The sequence below is a fragment of the Quercus lobata genome, chromosome 6, assembly GCF_001633185.2.
Source record: "Quercus lobata isolate SW786 chromosome 6, ValleyOak3.0 Primary Assembly, whole genome shotgun sequence".
Taxonomy (NCBI): domain Eukaryota; kingdom Viridiplantae; phylum Streptophyta; class Magnoliopsida; order Fagales; family Fagaceae; genus Quercus; species Quercus lobata.
In genome coordinates this window covers 47565686-47580687 of record NC_044909.1, presented here as the reverse complement: position 1 = coordinate 47580687, position 15002 = coordinate 47565686, and the positions used below count along the sequence as shown (strand labels likewise).

Genomic DNA, 15002 nt, shown 5'->3' with positions numbered 1-15002 from the left:
TTTGAAGCAAATTAGAGAAGGCTTCGAGAGTTGGGTTTGAGGAACTTGACAACAGCGGGGTGGCTGTAAGAAGAGGTTAGGGATTTGAGAGAGAGATTAGAGAAGGGGAGAAGGAGTGTGAAAATATTGTTTTGAAGAATGAAACTGAACAGATTGAATTTTTTTGCCTTAATTTTAAACTTCTCACATGTCGGGTTGGTTTCTACGAGTTATAAGTTGTGGAACCTGAAATTGAACCGAAAACCCAAAATTTTATCTTTAATTGGCCCACACCCATAGGTGGCTCTACAGCCAGCCCAGGGGGTTCAAATGAACCCCCTGGCTTGGTCCCAAAAAAAAAATATATATATATATATATATAATTTTTAATTTTTTTTTACCCTTAAAATAAAATTTTGAACACCTTAAACCTAAATTTTGTTTAAACCCAATTGAAATAAACTTTAAATATGATCATATTAGTGCTATTTTCACAATATTTTTACAATAAAGGTTAAGTGACAAGTTGTAATTGAATTTTTATCTAAACCCATAACTGACATCACTTTTTTACATACTTTTATTAACTTGCCATCTAGATTTTATTGTGTAAATGTTTTGTCAGTAGCACTACTCTTAAAATTGCTCATTTGTTAAAAAATAAATAAACTTTCGCTCTGGACTCTAGCTTACTTTACTATTTATGGTAGAATGAAACTCTTTTTTCCTGCACTTTTCTTCTTCATTAACAAAAAATTACGCCATTTGTACAACCAACTGATATGTATTTAAATCTATGATTATTTTCTCATTCTCCCTTTCTCCCTTCTATATTTTCTTTCTATCTAATCAAGTTGTTTGATAAGTGTTCTACAATTTTTCGAGACCAAAAAGTCTTTTAGTGCTTGCTCCAATTCCAAAAGAATGACCACATGTGTGGTTAAAAATCCATACACTTCAAAAGCAAAATCTTATATAAGTTACTATTTATTTTTTTTAGTTTAACGTTTACTCTCAGATTTACTCTTAAGTGTGTTACTATTCTTCTTTATCATATATTTTTATTTAATTGATATTACATATGATTATAATAAATTATTATTAATTTGACAAATATTATGATTAGTTATTTATTTATATGCATTTTTTTATTGTTTTCTTACCGATCTTTAAACTATTAATAAATTTTTTAAACTATTTTACAATATAGTTGTATTGTATGTTATTTAGAATACTATGTTAAATTATTGTATGTAATATGACAATTGTATATAAAAAAATATTAATTAATCATTTTATTTTTTACTTCCCAATAACAAAATCTTAACTCACTATTGACCTTTTAAGAGAAAATCCTCAAGTCGCCACTGTCTGGCCATTCAAATCCGGCTGTGGAACTTCGGGTCAGATCCATTCGGACTTGTGAGTCGGGTCGGATGGATTGATGGACAACACTACTTATAACAACAAAAAAAGAAAAAAAAAAAATGGAAGCACGTAGTAGTGGAAGCGCGTGGCGTCTTCTGTTTTACGGACAGAGAAAATATTAAATGCATGTTGACGCGAAGCGCGCGTCACCCATGTCGGAGAAGAGCGCACGTAGGCAGCAAGCAGCCTTTAATGCCGACAATTTAATTTTTCCTATGTAATTCCGTGGCCGGTCTCCATGTTCCCTCTCCCCTACACTCTCACCCTTAACTCCGTACAGTTACTCCCTCTGTTCCCTTTGCCTTCACCATCCATATCACTCTAACTCGAAAAAAAAAAACACACCCCCATTCCCTTTCCCTTCCCCCACAATAGTACCTTTATAATTGTCTTCTTTTGAGGTTATGTACTGTTCTTTATCCACCGCTTTTTCACGCGCCACTCTACGCGCCACTCCACTGGGCCCCCACCTCAAGTCAGTTAGTTTCAGGTACGGGAATGCGTGCGGACAGGTTTGACATGACCCACAGGGTTTTTAGTGTCGTTTTAATATATTATTATTATAATGTGGAGGTTTTTGAGCGCGTGGAGTTTCACAAACGAAGAAAAAGAGTATGCTAATGATATTGTTACTGTTAAGTAGTTTTTTTTTTTTTTCGGATTCCTTTTTTTTTCTTTCTCTTTTGTGCTGCAGACTGTAGTACTGTACCACCACTCCACTTCTGAATTTCACAGTCACAGGCACCTTCCCCACAACCCCTTCGAATTTTCACTGTCTTTAGCTTTTTACTTCTCAGTAAAAATAAATTAATTTAAAAAAAAAAAAAAAAAAACCGGTTTACCGGGTATAGCGGGTAGAAAGGAGACAGGATTGAGGGCCAATTAACTGGGTTTCAGAAACAGGAAAGTATATGAAGGACTATGAAGAAGGACAGCTCTTTTTGCAGAGAGATAGATAGAGAGAGAGAGAGATAGGTAAACAAAAAATTCATGGCCACACTATCTCACTCCTCTTATCTTCTCTCTTCTGCTTAAAACCTTTTTTAAGCCCCATAACCAAAACCCATTAAAACCCAAACCAAAAAAAAAAAGTGAAAACTTCCTGTAAAAAAAAGTTCTTGCCTTTGGTGGCAGTGGCGGTGATTTTAGTTTATTTTTATTATTTTTTACTGAGAGTAAAATGGATTTCGAGGATCAAGAAGATCACGATGAAGAGATGGAGCTCGGTGGGGCTAGTTACGACTCGTTGGGGAACTCGGGTCGTGTCAAAATGCAAAACTCTGGTGGACTATTAGCAGCATCAGGAGGAGGAGGAGGAAGTGGAGGAGCTGAGGCTGTGACTCAGCCGTCGAGGAAGCCGAGGTACCGTGAGTGTCTGAAGAACCACGCGGTGGGTCTCGGAGGCCACGCGCTTGACGGTTGTGGGGAGTTCATGCCAGCTGGAGCTGAAGGCACACTCGATGGGCTTAAATGCGCAGCTTGTAACTGCCACCGCAACTTCCACCGTAAGGAAGGCGAGGGACACGGCGGAATCTCGACATCCCCGGCCTCCGCCGCCGCCATGGCCTCCGGCGATGCTTACATGGTTCCACACCACCATCAATTCTCGCAGTACTATCGAACCCCAGCTGGGTATCTAGTGGCGACCCAGCAGAGGCCGTTGGCTTTGCCATCGACATCAGGTGGTGGTGGGGGAAATAGTAGGGATGAGCAAGATGACGTGTCGAACCCAAGTGGAGGGAGTGGTGGGTATGTAGGGACGGCTTCGAAGAAGAGGTTTAGGACAAAGTTCACGCAGGAGCAGAAGGAGAGGATGATGGAACTGGCTGAGAGGTTGGGTTGGAGGATTCAGAAGCATGATGAGCAGGTGGTGCAGCAGTTCTGTAACGACACTGGGGTTAAGCGTCATGTGCTCAAGGTTTGGATGCACAACAACAAGCACACACTCGGTAAGAAGCCCTAGCTAGCTAGCTAGTTTTTTTTATAAAAAAGATTTGGAAGAAGAAGAAGAAGATGAAGAAGACGAAGAAGATGAAGATGTGTTTCTCTTTTGTAGCTAAAGTCTAGACATTGAAGAAGGATTTTTAAGAAAGAAGGGAGGAGGGGACTGGTTTTGGTTTCTCTTTCTGTCTGTTATTAATGTCTGTCTTTTTTCTTTTTCTTTTTTTCTTTCTCTTTCTCTATCTCTCTATCTAGCTAGCTAGCTCAGTGCACTGAAAGAAAGATTGGTACGGGGATGAAGGAATTGGAAGTGGGAAATTGTGTTGCTGCTGACTTTGCTGAGAAATTCTGCTACTTTTCTCGGGATTTTAGGGTTTGCTTTTCTTTTTCTTTTTCTTTTTTTTTGGGGGGGGAGGGTTTTGTGTTTAGGTAGTACTGCTGCTGGTGTTTTGGATGGATATTGTCAATTTGGATTAGACTATTGTTGATGGGCTAGCTAATTTCATTTTCATATTTCAGTGCATGCAAAATCTTTGCTTTGTTACATTACCTATATATATGCTCCGGTAGTAACAGTGCTAGCAAATGGGTGCTCTATAGTCTATATATATGGTACCGGTAGTAGATATTAATGGGGTTCAAGGGTTTTTCTCTTTCCTCCCTATGTATTATATAAGTCCTTGTTTCAGGCTTTCAGCTGTAGGAATGAGGACTTTCCATTATTGCAGTTGATAGTCTGGTTCGTTTATGTTGGAAGTTAGAAAATTGACCTCTCATTTGTAAGTTTGTTTCATCTCAGGCACTTGGAATAGGAGCTCTCTCTGCACCCCAAACGTGTGACTACCTGCATTTTCCGTTTTCACCTCTTTCTACGTGTATTTAAGTATCTGTCTGTCATTTATTACTATCCCAACTTTTCGTTTCAGTCCTCTGTGAGAGTGAGAGAGAGAGAGAGAAAGAGAGAGAGAGAGAGAGAGAGGGTATGGGGGGTTTATGTTAGAAGCATTATGGATAGTATTGCATGAGTTTACTTTTCTTGCTGCTTTTTGTTTATCAACACAGAACCTTCAATGTGGATGCACATGCTTTGGGCTTTTACATGATGTTTTCAGAACCTTGGCTTGCTTTCATTTCTTCTTCTTCTTCTTCTTCTCATCTTTTCTTCTGAAGGTACTTTGGCCAACTTTAAAACATCATAGAAGAAGCAAAGTTTAATTACTGTCACCACAGACCCCCTTGTCTGATCTGTTTCTGTTGCTAAGTCTTTCCTCTTTCTCGAATTCATTGCATTTACTTTTGCAGTCATCACTGCTCACATTGATTGATCTTTAATTTTACTTTCTTTCTTCTTCTTCTTCTTCTTCTTTTTTCCCTCTTTGCTTTTATCCTTACTATATGAATTATATAGTTTCTATTTTAATATATTACATCTGTTTAATCATATGATGGACCTCCTGTTAAGGGGAAGGTAGAACCCAGATGTTTACTCATTGAATAGGTCAGTAACCTTGGGAAGGAAATAAAAGATATGAATCAGAAGGGTTTGTTTTATTACATGTGAATTTTATCTAATTTTTTATTTGTCAATGTTACTATTTTTTATTTGGGTTGAATTTTGTCAATATTACTAGTTTTGTTGTCTTGGGAAAGAAAATATATTAGCAACAGCAGTACTTCTCTCAAGAACTCAAATCCAAATGTAGGTTAATAAGTTCATGCTCAAGAAATTCGATAGATCCAAAGCTTGTTTCAATTTTCTTTTTCTTTTTTTTTTTTTTGTTTTTCTCTTTCAAGAGTCTATTTCAAAGGGAACATGTGGGCACTTCAGCAGCCAAAAAATTCTTATAAAAATATATCAGAAGGGCACACAGCCTTTGTCTGCAACTCCTCAACTACTACCATACTTGAAGATTCCGCTTTTGGTGAGCTGAATCCATTAGAGATCCCAAGAATCTGTTTTGATGTTGTTCATCCTCATTCATAATACAATGGTTTACTCGTTTGTTTTTCTTATTAGAAAATTACACAAATACAGCAATGATAATAGTTTATAACTTTATATTAAACATCATCCACACCTATTTTTTATTTTGGTTCGGTTCCTTATAACAACAAGATTGATGGTCATTCAATAATGGGAATTTATTGGTAGCTAAGGTCACTTTCCTGGAGTCACGGTTCAGTCAGCTTGATAATGCTGGACGGGTGGACCTGCTTCCTTACTTGCGGCAAAATACGGAGAGAGAGAGAGATGTGGCTAAGGCCTAAGGGGTCCTTAGTTCTATGTATGGGGTTTGATGTTTCATTTTAACTAGCAAGAGATATAACTTTTTTGATTGATTGCCTCTTCTGGAGTCCAAGCCCTACCCACAAGAAATGCTCTAATTAAAGATGCTTTGCTTCTTCGGGGGGTATGCAGTTAAAGCTGCAAATAAGTGATGTGGTCCACATTCGGAAATCTTGGTCAAAGGTTAGCTGGATCGGACAGTTTGTATAAGCATCCTGTTCCTATGAATATACTTAATCTGATCAATTCATGGATTGTCTTTATACTTTGGCCATTGAAAAGAAAGTTCAAAGTAAGGGTTTGAGTTCTAAAGTTATCCTAAGCTAGATGGGAGTCGCAACATTTTTTGTGAAAATTAAAAACAATGAAGGTTGAGGTTAATTTCTCAATGAAGGTTGAAAATTAATGGGTTTCATCTTATTGTATATATAATCCACTAATCTGCCATCCATATCCGCTGCTTATACTCTGATTATGAAGTAGGCTTAATTTCTTCAACTTTTACTTCCATAATACTTGTTTGGTATGATAGAAGTGACATTGATAATCATCATTAACCGAACCAGCAAAATGATAAACTCAAAGACAGCAGTAGTAATCCATTTTTGGGGTTAGTTTTCCACTCATCATTTTTGTAAGCCTTATCATTATTGTTACCTCTTATGTCTATCTTATAAAGCTACTTTGTGAATATGAACACAAATTCTGCACTACACGTAGGCAGATTACAAACAACAACCCTATTCATTATATGACCAAAAGATATGTAGTTTATGTTTCATGCTTGGCCAAAGATTTGATGTGTGAACATCGAAATTTACATTAATTTAACTTCTAGCAAAGCCCGTAAATATACCGAAAAAAGAGAAAGTTAATATAATTTGTCTTGTATTAACAAAATCAGATGCTTTTATCATTATCAATGAGTCATTTCAGTTTGACGCATTGAATTGAAGTAAGCACCTTTTTCTATTGTTTTCGCATGAGTATCGCACTTTGGGTCTTCTATATCGTTTCCTGATTTGGACACTAAAAGATGTATGCCAAAACCAAAACACTTGGAGCTAGCACTAGTTACAACCTTTGTTTTTTGTACGCTAATTCTGATATCAAAATTCAGCTGGTGTGTGATATTTCTGTTTGATAGTCAAGAAGATCACAACCTTGTTCGGTTAGTCGCCAACATTGCCAATCATGGTTTGATTTCACTCGATTGGTTTCAGTCTAGGCATGGTGCCACAAAATAGCAAATGCTTATTTTGGAATTTTTATGTACAGCTCATGGAAATCATTATTCTTTTTGCGGCTCATGTCTTCTCCATGTTATTGTATTATTATTTTTTTTTTCAAAAGCTTCTCAATGGTTATCTTCTTAACTTTTCATCATTCTTAAAATTTTCGCATATATATCTTTTTAAGAGGAATATTTTTTTTTAGTTCATACTTTTTAAGAGGAACATGGTTCATATTAATATGAATTGAACTTTTTAAATATTAACAAAATTAAAAAGGCATCATAATTTGGAAGAAAAAAAAAACTATTTTACATTATTTTTGTTTTCGTTCTTTTGACTCTTTGAGTGTGAAGATAAATCGTACCCGTGATATAAAAACTAAAAATTGAGGACGAGGTAGGTGCCAATTAGGCTATAAACCCACTAGCCTATTTTACGATTTTCATGTCATTATGTATCATTATTCAATTTTTGGAGATCTGATATGACTTGGGCTATAACTTTTCCAATAGATATTTTCTTCTATTTTCTCGTTCAAAGTATAAAGAAACTATTATTATCCAAGCTTATATGCTGTGTGTGTTAGACTTATCTAGTTGCTTTGCATATAGGTTCATATATGTCCTAGATGAGTCAAGGTGCACAAATGACATTGAAAGAGAGGGGGCTCATGAGATTCGTTTGGATGATCAACTTTTTGAAAGCAAACTTGAGGATTGGAAGGGAAAGGTTCGAAAGATGTTGGCTTTGGCACCTTAGATACCTTTTTGACAGTCGAAAGACCAGGACGCTTCAATGGCACACCAATTGTGAAGCTGGAGCTGACCATAAGATCGTGGTCCACTGCTTGTCCCTACTCAATCCAAGGTCCAAAGGGATGCAAGTGAGCCTTTTTTTGTGATTCCAATTGTAATGCTATGTGATACCACAAGCCCACAACTTTATGGTGCTTTGAAATGAATGCTTGTCTAAACAATTAGTTTGGACATGGTTTACGGGCGACCCAACCTTAAAAGCAATCAAAAGCTTTGAATCCTAACAAATAATTCGAATTTAGAAATAAAATGCATCATTTTAGACATTTGATATTGGATAGAATTTCTCTCCAAATTAACCAGTTTGGAGGAAAGTTCTCCTAAGTTACTAATAATAGATGACGAGTCAAATAAGTATTCATGTTTTATTAATTGTATGGTTTTTTTTTTGTTGTTGTTAATAATCATATAATTTATTTGAATGACTAAAATGACAAATGCTAAGAGAAGAGATCCCTTTGATCAAATTTGAAGAAAATATTTGTGCTTTGATATTTAATTAATAGAATCATCCCGCAATGGTTTATGGTGACAATAACTTTTTTTTTAAACTTTCCTAATAAGAATAAAAGCAAAAAAAAAAAAAAAAAAAGTAATGAAATGTGTATAACACTCAACTTATGGCGATCTTTTGGCCCACTAGTGAAGGCACCATCAAAGTCTTTAAGGTACTTCACTAGAGGTCCCCATTTACCCTATTAAAGGTGCCATTAAAATATGAGGTGTCTTGCATAGAGACCACCTATAGTCCATTAGCAAAGGCACCTAGACTAGTAAAGCAACTTCATCATTTTGAGATAAGTGTTAGAGAAAGTATCTCATGCATGAAAAATGTTCATCCTCTCTCTAACAGCGTATTGATCTCATATGATTGTGAGAATCACACAACGTGAGAATGAGGACTCATATATTCAATATATGAAATAATGATTAAAGTGTATTAAAGGGAAAAAAAATTAAAGATTCATATATATCGCATGCTTCATGATAATTACTCTTTATCATCAAGTTAAGGCACAATTGATTTCCAGTGTTGGAAGGTTTTAAACCCAAATCTCTTAATAAATAAAAAAGACTTTATTAATTGAACTAATTGAAACTCACAACTTTATTAGTATTTGGTTTCAATAAAATTATTCATTCATTAAAAAAAAAAATTTAATGAAGGGGAAAAGGGCAAAAGAAATTAACGATTTTTTTTTTTAAAACGCATCTCTTGGCGTGATATTTAAAATTATTCATTCATAATATATATTAAAGGGAAAAGTCAAAAGAAATTAATCATCCTTGTTTTTGTATGTTAAGCGTTTTGATAAAATTGGTAAAAATGTAAATCTTGATGTGATATTGATGTGATCCAAATTTATTCACTAGATGTATTAAAGATGTTTTTCTCTTTTTTAACATGGGTGTTTAAGACTTCCAACATTGACTAATCCCCTAAATGAGTGTTATTTCCTGTCTCAGATACGTTAGATAATTCCAGGGAGAGATTCTTTTGGTCAGCTCCAAGATGTGTGTAGAAGACTTGAATCAAGACCTATATTTCTTCTAAAGCTTTAAAAAATTATTTGGCCGGGGGGGGGGGGGGAACGGGTGGAGGGGAATAGTGGGTTACATTTAGTTGAATTATTGATCCTCTCACAACAAAATGAGCGTGATAGGTTTTTTTAATAATATATTGATAGTTGGTGTGAGATGATTCGAATTTTGAATATCTCCATTAAGAACACCAAAAAATGTCAATTGAATTACAAGATTCTTAAGAGTGTAAGATGTTTTAAATAAAAAATTCAACATATAATTAGATGTGAACCTTCTCCTACATTTGTACTTTGGAAACAAAATATCGACTTGAGACTTTCGAATGGCACCAATAATGTGATAGGACTCTGGCTTTCCAAATTCCAATTGTAATGAACATCGGAAAAGCATATATGGAATACTATTAATTAAGCCTCAAGACCTAGCAGTATAGGGTGGAGTTGAACCTTATGAAATAATACATATCCTGTAGTTTAAATGTACATCTAAAGTGATCATGAAAAGTAACAAACGGTTCATTGACCTAGTCTAGAGGAGAATTGAGTAATATCATTGAGGTATAAGGATCTTGGCCATTAATATGACCCTTGAAAAAAGCTTAATTTTCCAAATCAAAACAATTGCTTGGGGTTGAAGTTGGCCATTCCACTGTCATATGGGCCAAGATTAAAGACAAAATCCCCAGGCTCTTTGGCAGACAAGAGGTCCAAAGTAATTCTCAGGCGTAGGTCCACCCCCCCCCCCCCCCCCCCCCCAAAAATTTTCAAGCCCATGGCAAACCAGTGACTGCCATAATAGCTTCCCCAGCTCATCTTTTGTCTCATTAATTTTTGTTCATATGTCACATTATTACATGTTGGTCACAGAGGCCAACAACAATCTCACAATTTTGTCACCTTTTTGGTATGCCTGCCTTTTTCTTTTTATGAAGCTTCTAGAAATTCCTGCGGGCCTCTTAAATGTCTGCAAGCTTTGGAAAAAAAAAATAAATAAATACTACTATGTTGGGATTATTTAATGCCATTGGGGTTGGTATGATTAATGATTAATTAATGTTATGAGACTCCACTTTAAATATTCTTCTATTTTCTTTTTCTCCTATCTTCACAGCAGCCATATATGTGTCATCAATATATTAATGCAACTTTTGCCTAACGCTTAGATCACAATTCACCAAAATATACAACTTATTATTTACATAAAAAAAGGTCAGCTTAACACCCAAAATAACAATACAATAAATCCCTTTCATAATCAACAAACCTTTTACAATAATTCGCAAAACAATTCATCGAAGAATAAATTTATTCCCAAGACAGCAATATCATGACCCAAAATCACACGCGGTATCGTTGTTATTTTTCATATCAGAAAGTCCAAAACGATGTCAAACTTTCCATCCTTGTTCACGTATTTTGTTCTCACCGCCTGCTTTGATCTTGAGCAGCGCAGAAGCACTAGTGCAGTTTCTCCTAACAGTGTCAAGGCTAAGATTCGAGTAGCGGCTGTGGCCATTGCTTGGTGTTCTAGCAAGACTTAAGCTTGCATTATTTTGTCTGTTAATAACAATAGGACCTGCATTGGATCGAAGAGTCTTCGCCCAATCGAACTTCTTGGTCTTAGGAGCCATTAGTACTGCTTGCACATTTTCTGATCTTGAAGTCCCTGGCCTACCCTTCTCAGGAGCTTCTTTCTTGCTCTCTTTGATTTCAATTTTGGTTCCTCCTTCCATTTTTATGCTTATGTTTACCTCAAGAAGTGTTTTGTTATTGTTTTTTATTTGTTGACTTTGTGTCTCAAATAATGCGGATACTTCTCTTTCATTCCTTTCCCTTCGCTGCTGGTAAAGCCGGTGCAACCTGAGGGCGTGATGGTATATCCCATCTTTAATTTCTTGCTCTAAGTCTCTTTCTATATCCATCTCTAGCTCACTGCGAATCTTCAGCTCCTCTTTTGACAAGGTAGCCCCCAGTAGGACTTGCTTGCTCCGGATATTATTCCTTGAATGTGCTTCATTAAGATCAGTCTGTACCACAATGAAAAAAACTAATTAAATTGACCCCAATGTTCTAATTAACTGATAAATTGTCGTTTTTGTACCCAGAATTAATAATTTAACAATTACCATAACATAACAATAATCACCACAATTCAATGTAGCGTGAGTTTGGATTGGGCATTTTGCTCAATCAGTGCGTTTTGCCTTTTTTTAGTGAGTCTCATGGATATTGTTCACAGACTACCAAACTCAGCAAAATACAAATTTCTAGGTAAATTTAGGCTCCACAGTACTATTTATACCTTTAAAAATTATTTTGCTACAGTGTTTTCAGCAATAAATTTTTAGTTTTTAGCAAATAAACAATATCTAAACAAACTCGTAATATAAAGCAATAAAAAAGACACAAGAATTTTGGTGACGAAGTAAAAAGTTTTTAAAAGAAAAACCACTCCAAAGACATTTTATCCATAGAATTTTATATAAAGTGGGTGTAACAATTTTTATCCATATATAAAGTGAAATAGTTACAATACTAGCATTAGTAAAAGAATGCCAAAATCACTAAATATCAGTAAGTAAAAATGAAGAAAAGAAACAGGTAATAGGAACTGGAACTTTATATTTATACTTACCAAAGAGCCATTCCTTGCATCGCTATGACAATTCAAATGTGATTGCTCCCCAGATGACAGAACAGATAAATCTGCAAAACCCACAAAGGATATGAGAGTTGAAACTAAAAACTAATGAATTGAGAAATAAAAATTTAATTCTACTGACTAGGAATTGAAAGTATATCAGCATTGGTGCATCTTCCTGCTTCTTGGTCCATCTTGATCTATATTATATGTTTTTTTCACTTGTCCTGCAAATACAACCTCCTTAAATCCTAGTGAAATTGATTTGGACTGTTGGGAATGGGACCATGTGGCACAGTTGGAATGAAGAGGACATAAGAGAGGATGTTTAGGGAAAGAATGACCGTTAGAGACGTTATTTCAGTTGGCTTATTCAAATTTAGGAGCCAAATATCTCAGCCAGAAAATGGGAAGTGATTCATGTAAGTGTTGGATATAAGAAGAGTGTTGTTTTCCTTAAATGACTAGTTCTTTACGTGGAAGGAATAAAGAATTTGGGTTGCACTTAAAGCACAATCAACACCCCAAAAGTTTGATGTGTGTAGATTTGGACTCTATATGGATAGTTTACCTTTCCACTGGGCTAACAAGGCCTGTTGAAAGAGAACTCAGAGTACTGCTTAGCTTCGTCTTGTTTGGACACCATTTGGACTTTCTTGGCCCATGTCAGCTTTTCTTTTTCCTCCCTATGTATTATACATAAGTCTTGGTTTCAGCTGTAGGAATGAGGCTTGCATTATTGGAGCTGATCAGTCTGTTTCGTTTAGTTCGAAAATTGACCTGCCCCCTACCTTCAAAAGCTTGACCCTCTTAATTTTTTTTTTTATAAAAAAAAGCCCAAATGATAACAAAAATGTGCCCAATAATAAAACTTTACCAATCTGAAAAATAAAGAAAAAATTAGCCCAATTAACAAAAATCATCAACAAAAACTTAACAAATAAGCCCAGGTCTATCTTTCACTAAATTCCAAAGAAAAACCCTAAAATTATACAAAAGAGAGAGTGGTGAACTGTGAATCTCTTCCACCTCTAGAACTTAAGGCAACTGACGTTGGCTAAACTCAACATCCATGAAATGATAAGCCATCTGAGGCATGGTTTTTGAGGGGAGCGGCGAAGGCCACAAAGAAAAAGAATCAAATTTATTTATTAGGTATTTTTATTATAAAAAAATGATATAGCGTATGGCTGTACTTTCAATAATTTAAAAAGTTTATTTTATTTAAAAAAATTAAAATTTAGGGTTTAATTTGAAATAATCCCAAATTAGAGAAGAATTATATAATTTATTGAAGTCTTTAATAATGATAGTGGCCACTTGACTTTAGAGTTTGTTTGGCCAGCTCCTTGCATTTCTAATTTTTCCATCAAATTGTTGGTTGCAAGATGAATCAAATCTTGGAGAAAAATATAATATTTTTCTCTTCTATGGACATGTAAAACCACTTTTCATCTATATGGGCATATTGAACATGCCTTTAAAAATTGGGGTGTTGTTGAGACTATGGATAAGGGAAATTGAAGCATTGCTTTCGTAGTTCTTGTTCTTCGTAGTACTATGTGATCAAAGCATTTGAGCATAGCCTAATATGATAAAAAACAAGGAATAGTAACATTAAAAATTTTACCATGCAAGAAAATTGATTTAATCGGTTAAAGCATAAATAAACAATACACAAATAAAAATCAAACATAAAAAGAAGAAATTTAATATTATGAGTATGAAACTAACACAAAAAACAATAGTTATTTGCCTCCTAGGCATAAGGATAAACTGCTTAGCCCGTCAGCGGTGAAAAGCGCTTGGATTACCCGGTAATTGGTTTGGCAGGTGGGGTTAGTTGCCCATAGGAGTTTGATTAATAGTGAGGATTGTTGTATAGTATGCTTTGTGATGTGCAACTAATCTGAATGAAGTTCTCCTATATTATCAAAAAAAAAAAACAATAGCTATTTGGGAATCAGGGAAACATTACAAATAAGGGTGTTCAAGCTAATCCGGATCGAGTCACCAAGTCTCACACACACACACACACACACATATATATCCTAAATCCATTGCTTCCTAAATCAAATCAATCCAAATCTTCCTCTCATTTGCTCCTTAAACTTTGAAGGTGAGACACTCACAACTCCACTCTCCTTAGTTGGATTCAGGAGTGGGTTTTGATAAAAAAATTTAGATCTTAGGTTTTGGGTTTGATTGTGGTTGATTTGTTATGTGGGTAATGGATTTGAATCCTTGAAAGTCTCTCTCTCTCTCTCTCTCTCTCTCTCTCTCTCTCTCTCTCTCTCTCTCTCTCTCTCTCTCTCTCTCTCTCTCTCTCTCTCTCTCTCTCATGTGATGGTGGCTGCCGACTACCATGTCAATGGAAGCCACCACTAAAGTTGCAAAAAATCAGTCCAACTATGCGACAATGGTTCTCATATTTTTAGGAAATAGATGTCGATGGTGTGGCTCAAAAAACCCTTTCAAAACTGAATACACCAACCTATGAACACCCCTAATTACACCCAAAAAAAAAAAAAAAATGATCTTACGCTAAAAGCAATTAACAAAGAACAACAAAGAAATTTTGAGAAATAGGTGATAGTGTGAGTAAAAGTTGATAAGAATAATTTGATTTAGCCACATTCATAACAACATGCATGAATCAAATATTGGTAAGGGAATGAAAAGAAATTTCTGAAATCTTACCTTGAGCAATGTTTCAAATCGTGCTTGACATTTTACATGGATAAACTTCTTTTTGATTTAGGATATAAAAGGTTTGTTTATGCTTTATATCAATTTTTTTTTTCAAAAGATAAGAATGAAAAAGAGGATAACAATTGAGGAAAAGAGAAAGAAAGGCAATGGAATTTTGTGTTGGCAAGGAAACCCCATAAATAAATAAAAGTACATTTGTGTTGATTTAAGATCTCGGATTGGTTGTTCTCAAAATATATATATATATTTCTCGGATTGGTTCCTCAAAAAAAAATTTAAAAAAAAAAAAACTCGGAAAAGAATAGATCCCGAATTGCCTCCAAGACTCCAACTACCATCCATTAAGTGCATATGGCCTGTATGGCCTGTTTGGAAGTTAAAAAAAAGGAGGGAGGTAGAGTAAAGGGAGGGAGAGTAATT

General features: G+C 35.2%; 2 protein-coding genes across 2 annotated transcripts; one reads left to right on the top strand and one right to left on the bottom strand.

Annotated features, from left to right (window-relative positions):
* The first annotated feature begins 2303 nt into the window (after positions 1–2303).
* On the top strand, positions 2304–3892 carry LOC115950926 (zinc-finger homeodomain protein 2-like). Its single transcript, XM_031068204.1, has one exon. The coding sequence runs from the start codon at positions 2588–2590 to the stop codon at positions 3368–3370; it is 783 nt and encodes a 260-aa protein (XP_030924064.1). The 5' UTR covers positions 2304–2587; the 3' UTR covers positions 3371–3892.
* A 6552-nt stretch (positions 3893–10444) lies between these two features.
* On the bottom strand, positions 10445–12069 carry LOC115950811. Its single transcript, XM_031068063.1, has 3 exons — positions 12013–12069; positions 11865–11935; positions 10445–11256 (listed from the first exon to the last, which is right to left on the bottom strand). The coding sequence occupies exons 1-3, from the start codon at positions 12062–12064 to the stop codon at positions 10618–10620; spliced, it is 762 nt and encodes a 253-aa protein (XP_030923923.1). The 5' UTR covers positions 12065–12069; the 3' UTR covers positions 10445–10617.
* Positions 12070–15002: the final 2933 nt, after the last annotated feature.

Coding starts and splice junctions, on each gene's coding strand:
- LOC115950926 (XM_031068204.1), top strand. CDS start 2,588: ATGGATTTCGAGGATCAAGAAGATCACGATGAAGAGATGGAGCTCGGT.
- LOC115950811 (XM_031068063.1), bottom strand. CDS start 12,064: ATGGACCAAGAAGCAGGAAGATGCACCAATGCTGATATACTTTCAATT. Junction 11,936..12,012: donor TGATATACTTTCAATTCCTA/GTCAGTAGAATT, acceptor TGGGTTTTGCAG/ATTTATCTGTTCTGTCATCT. Junction 11,257..11,864: donor ATGCAAGGAATGGCTCTTTG/GTAAGTATAAAT, acceptor ATTGTGGTACAG/ACTGATCTTAATGAAGCACA.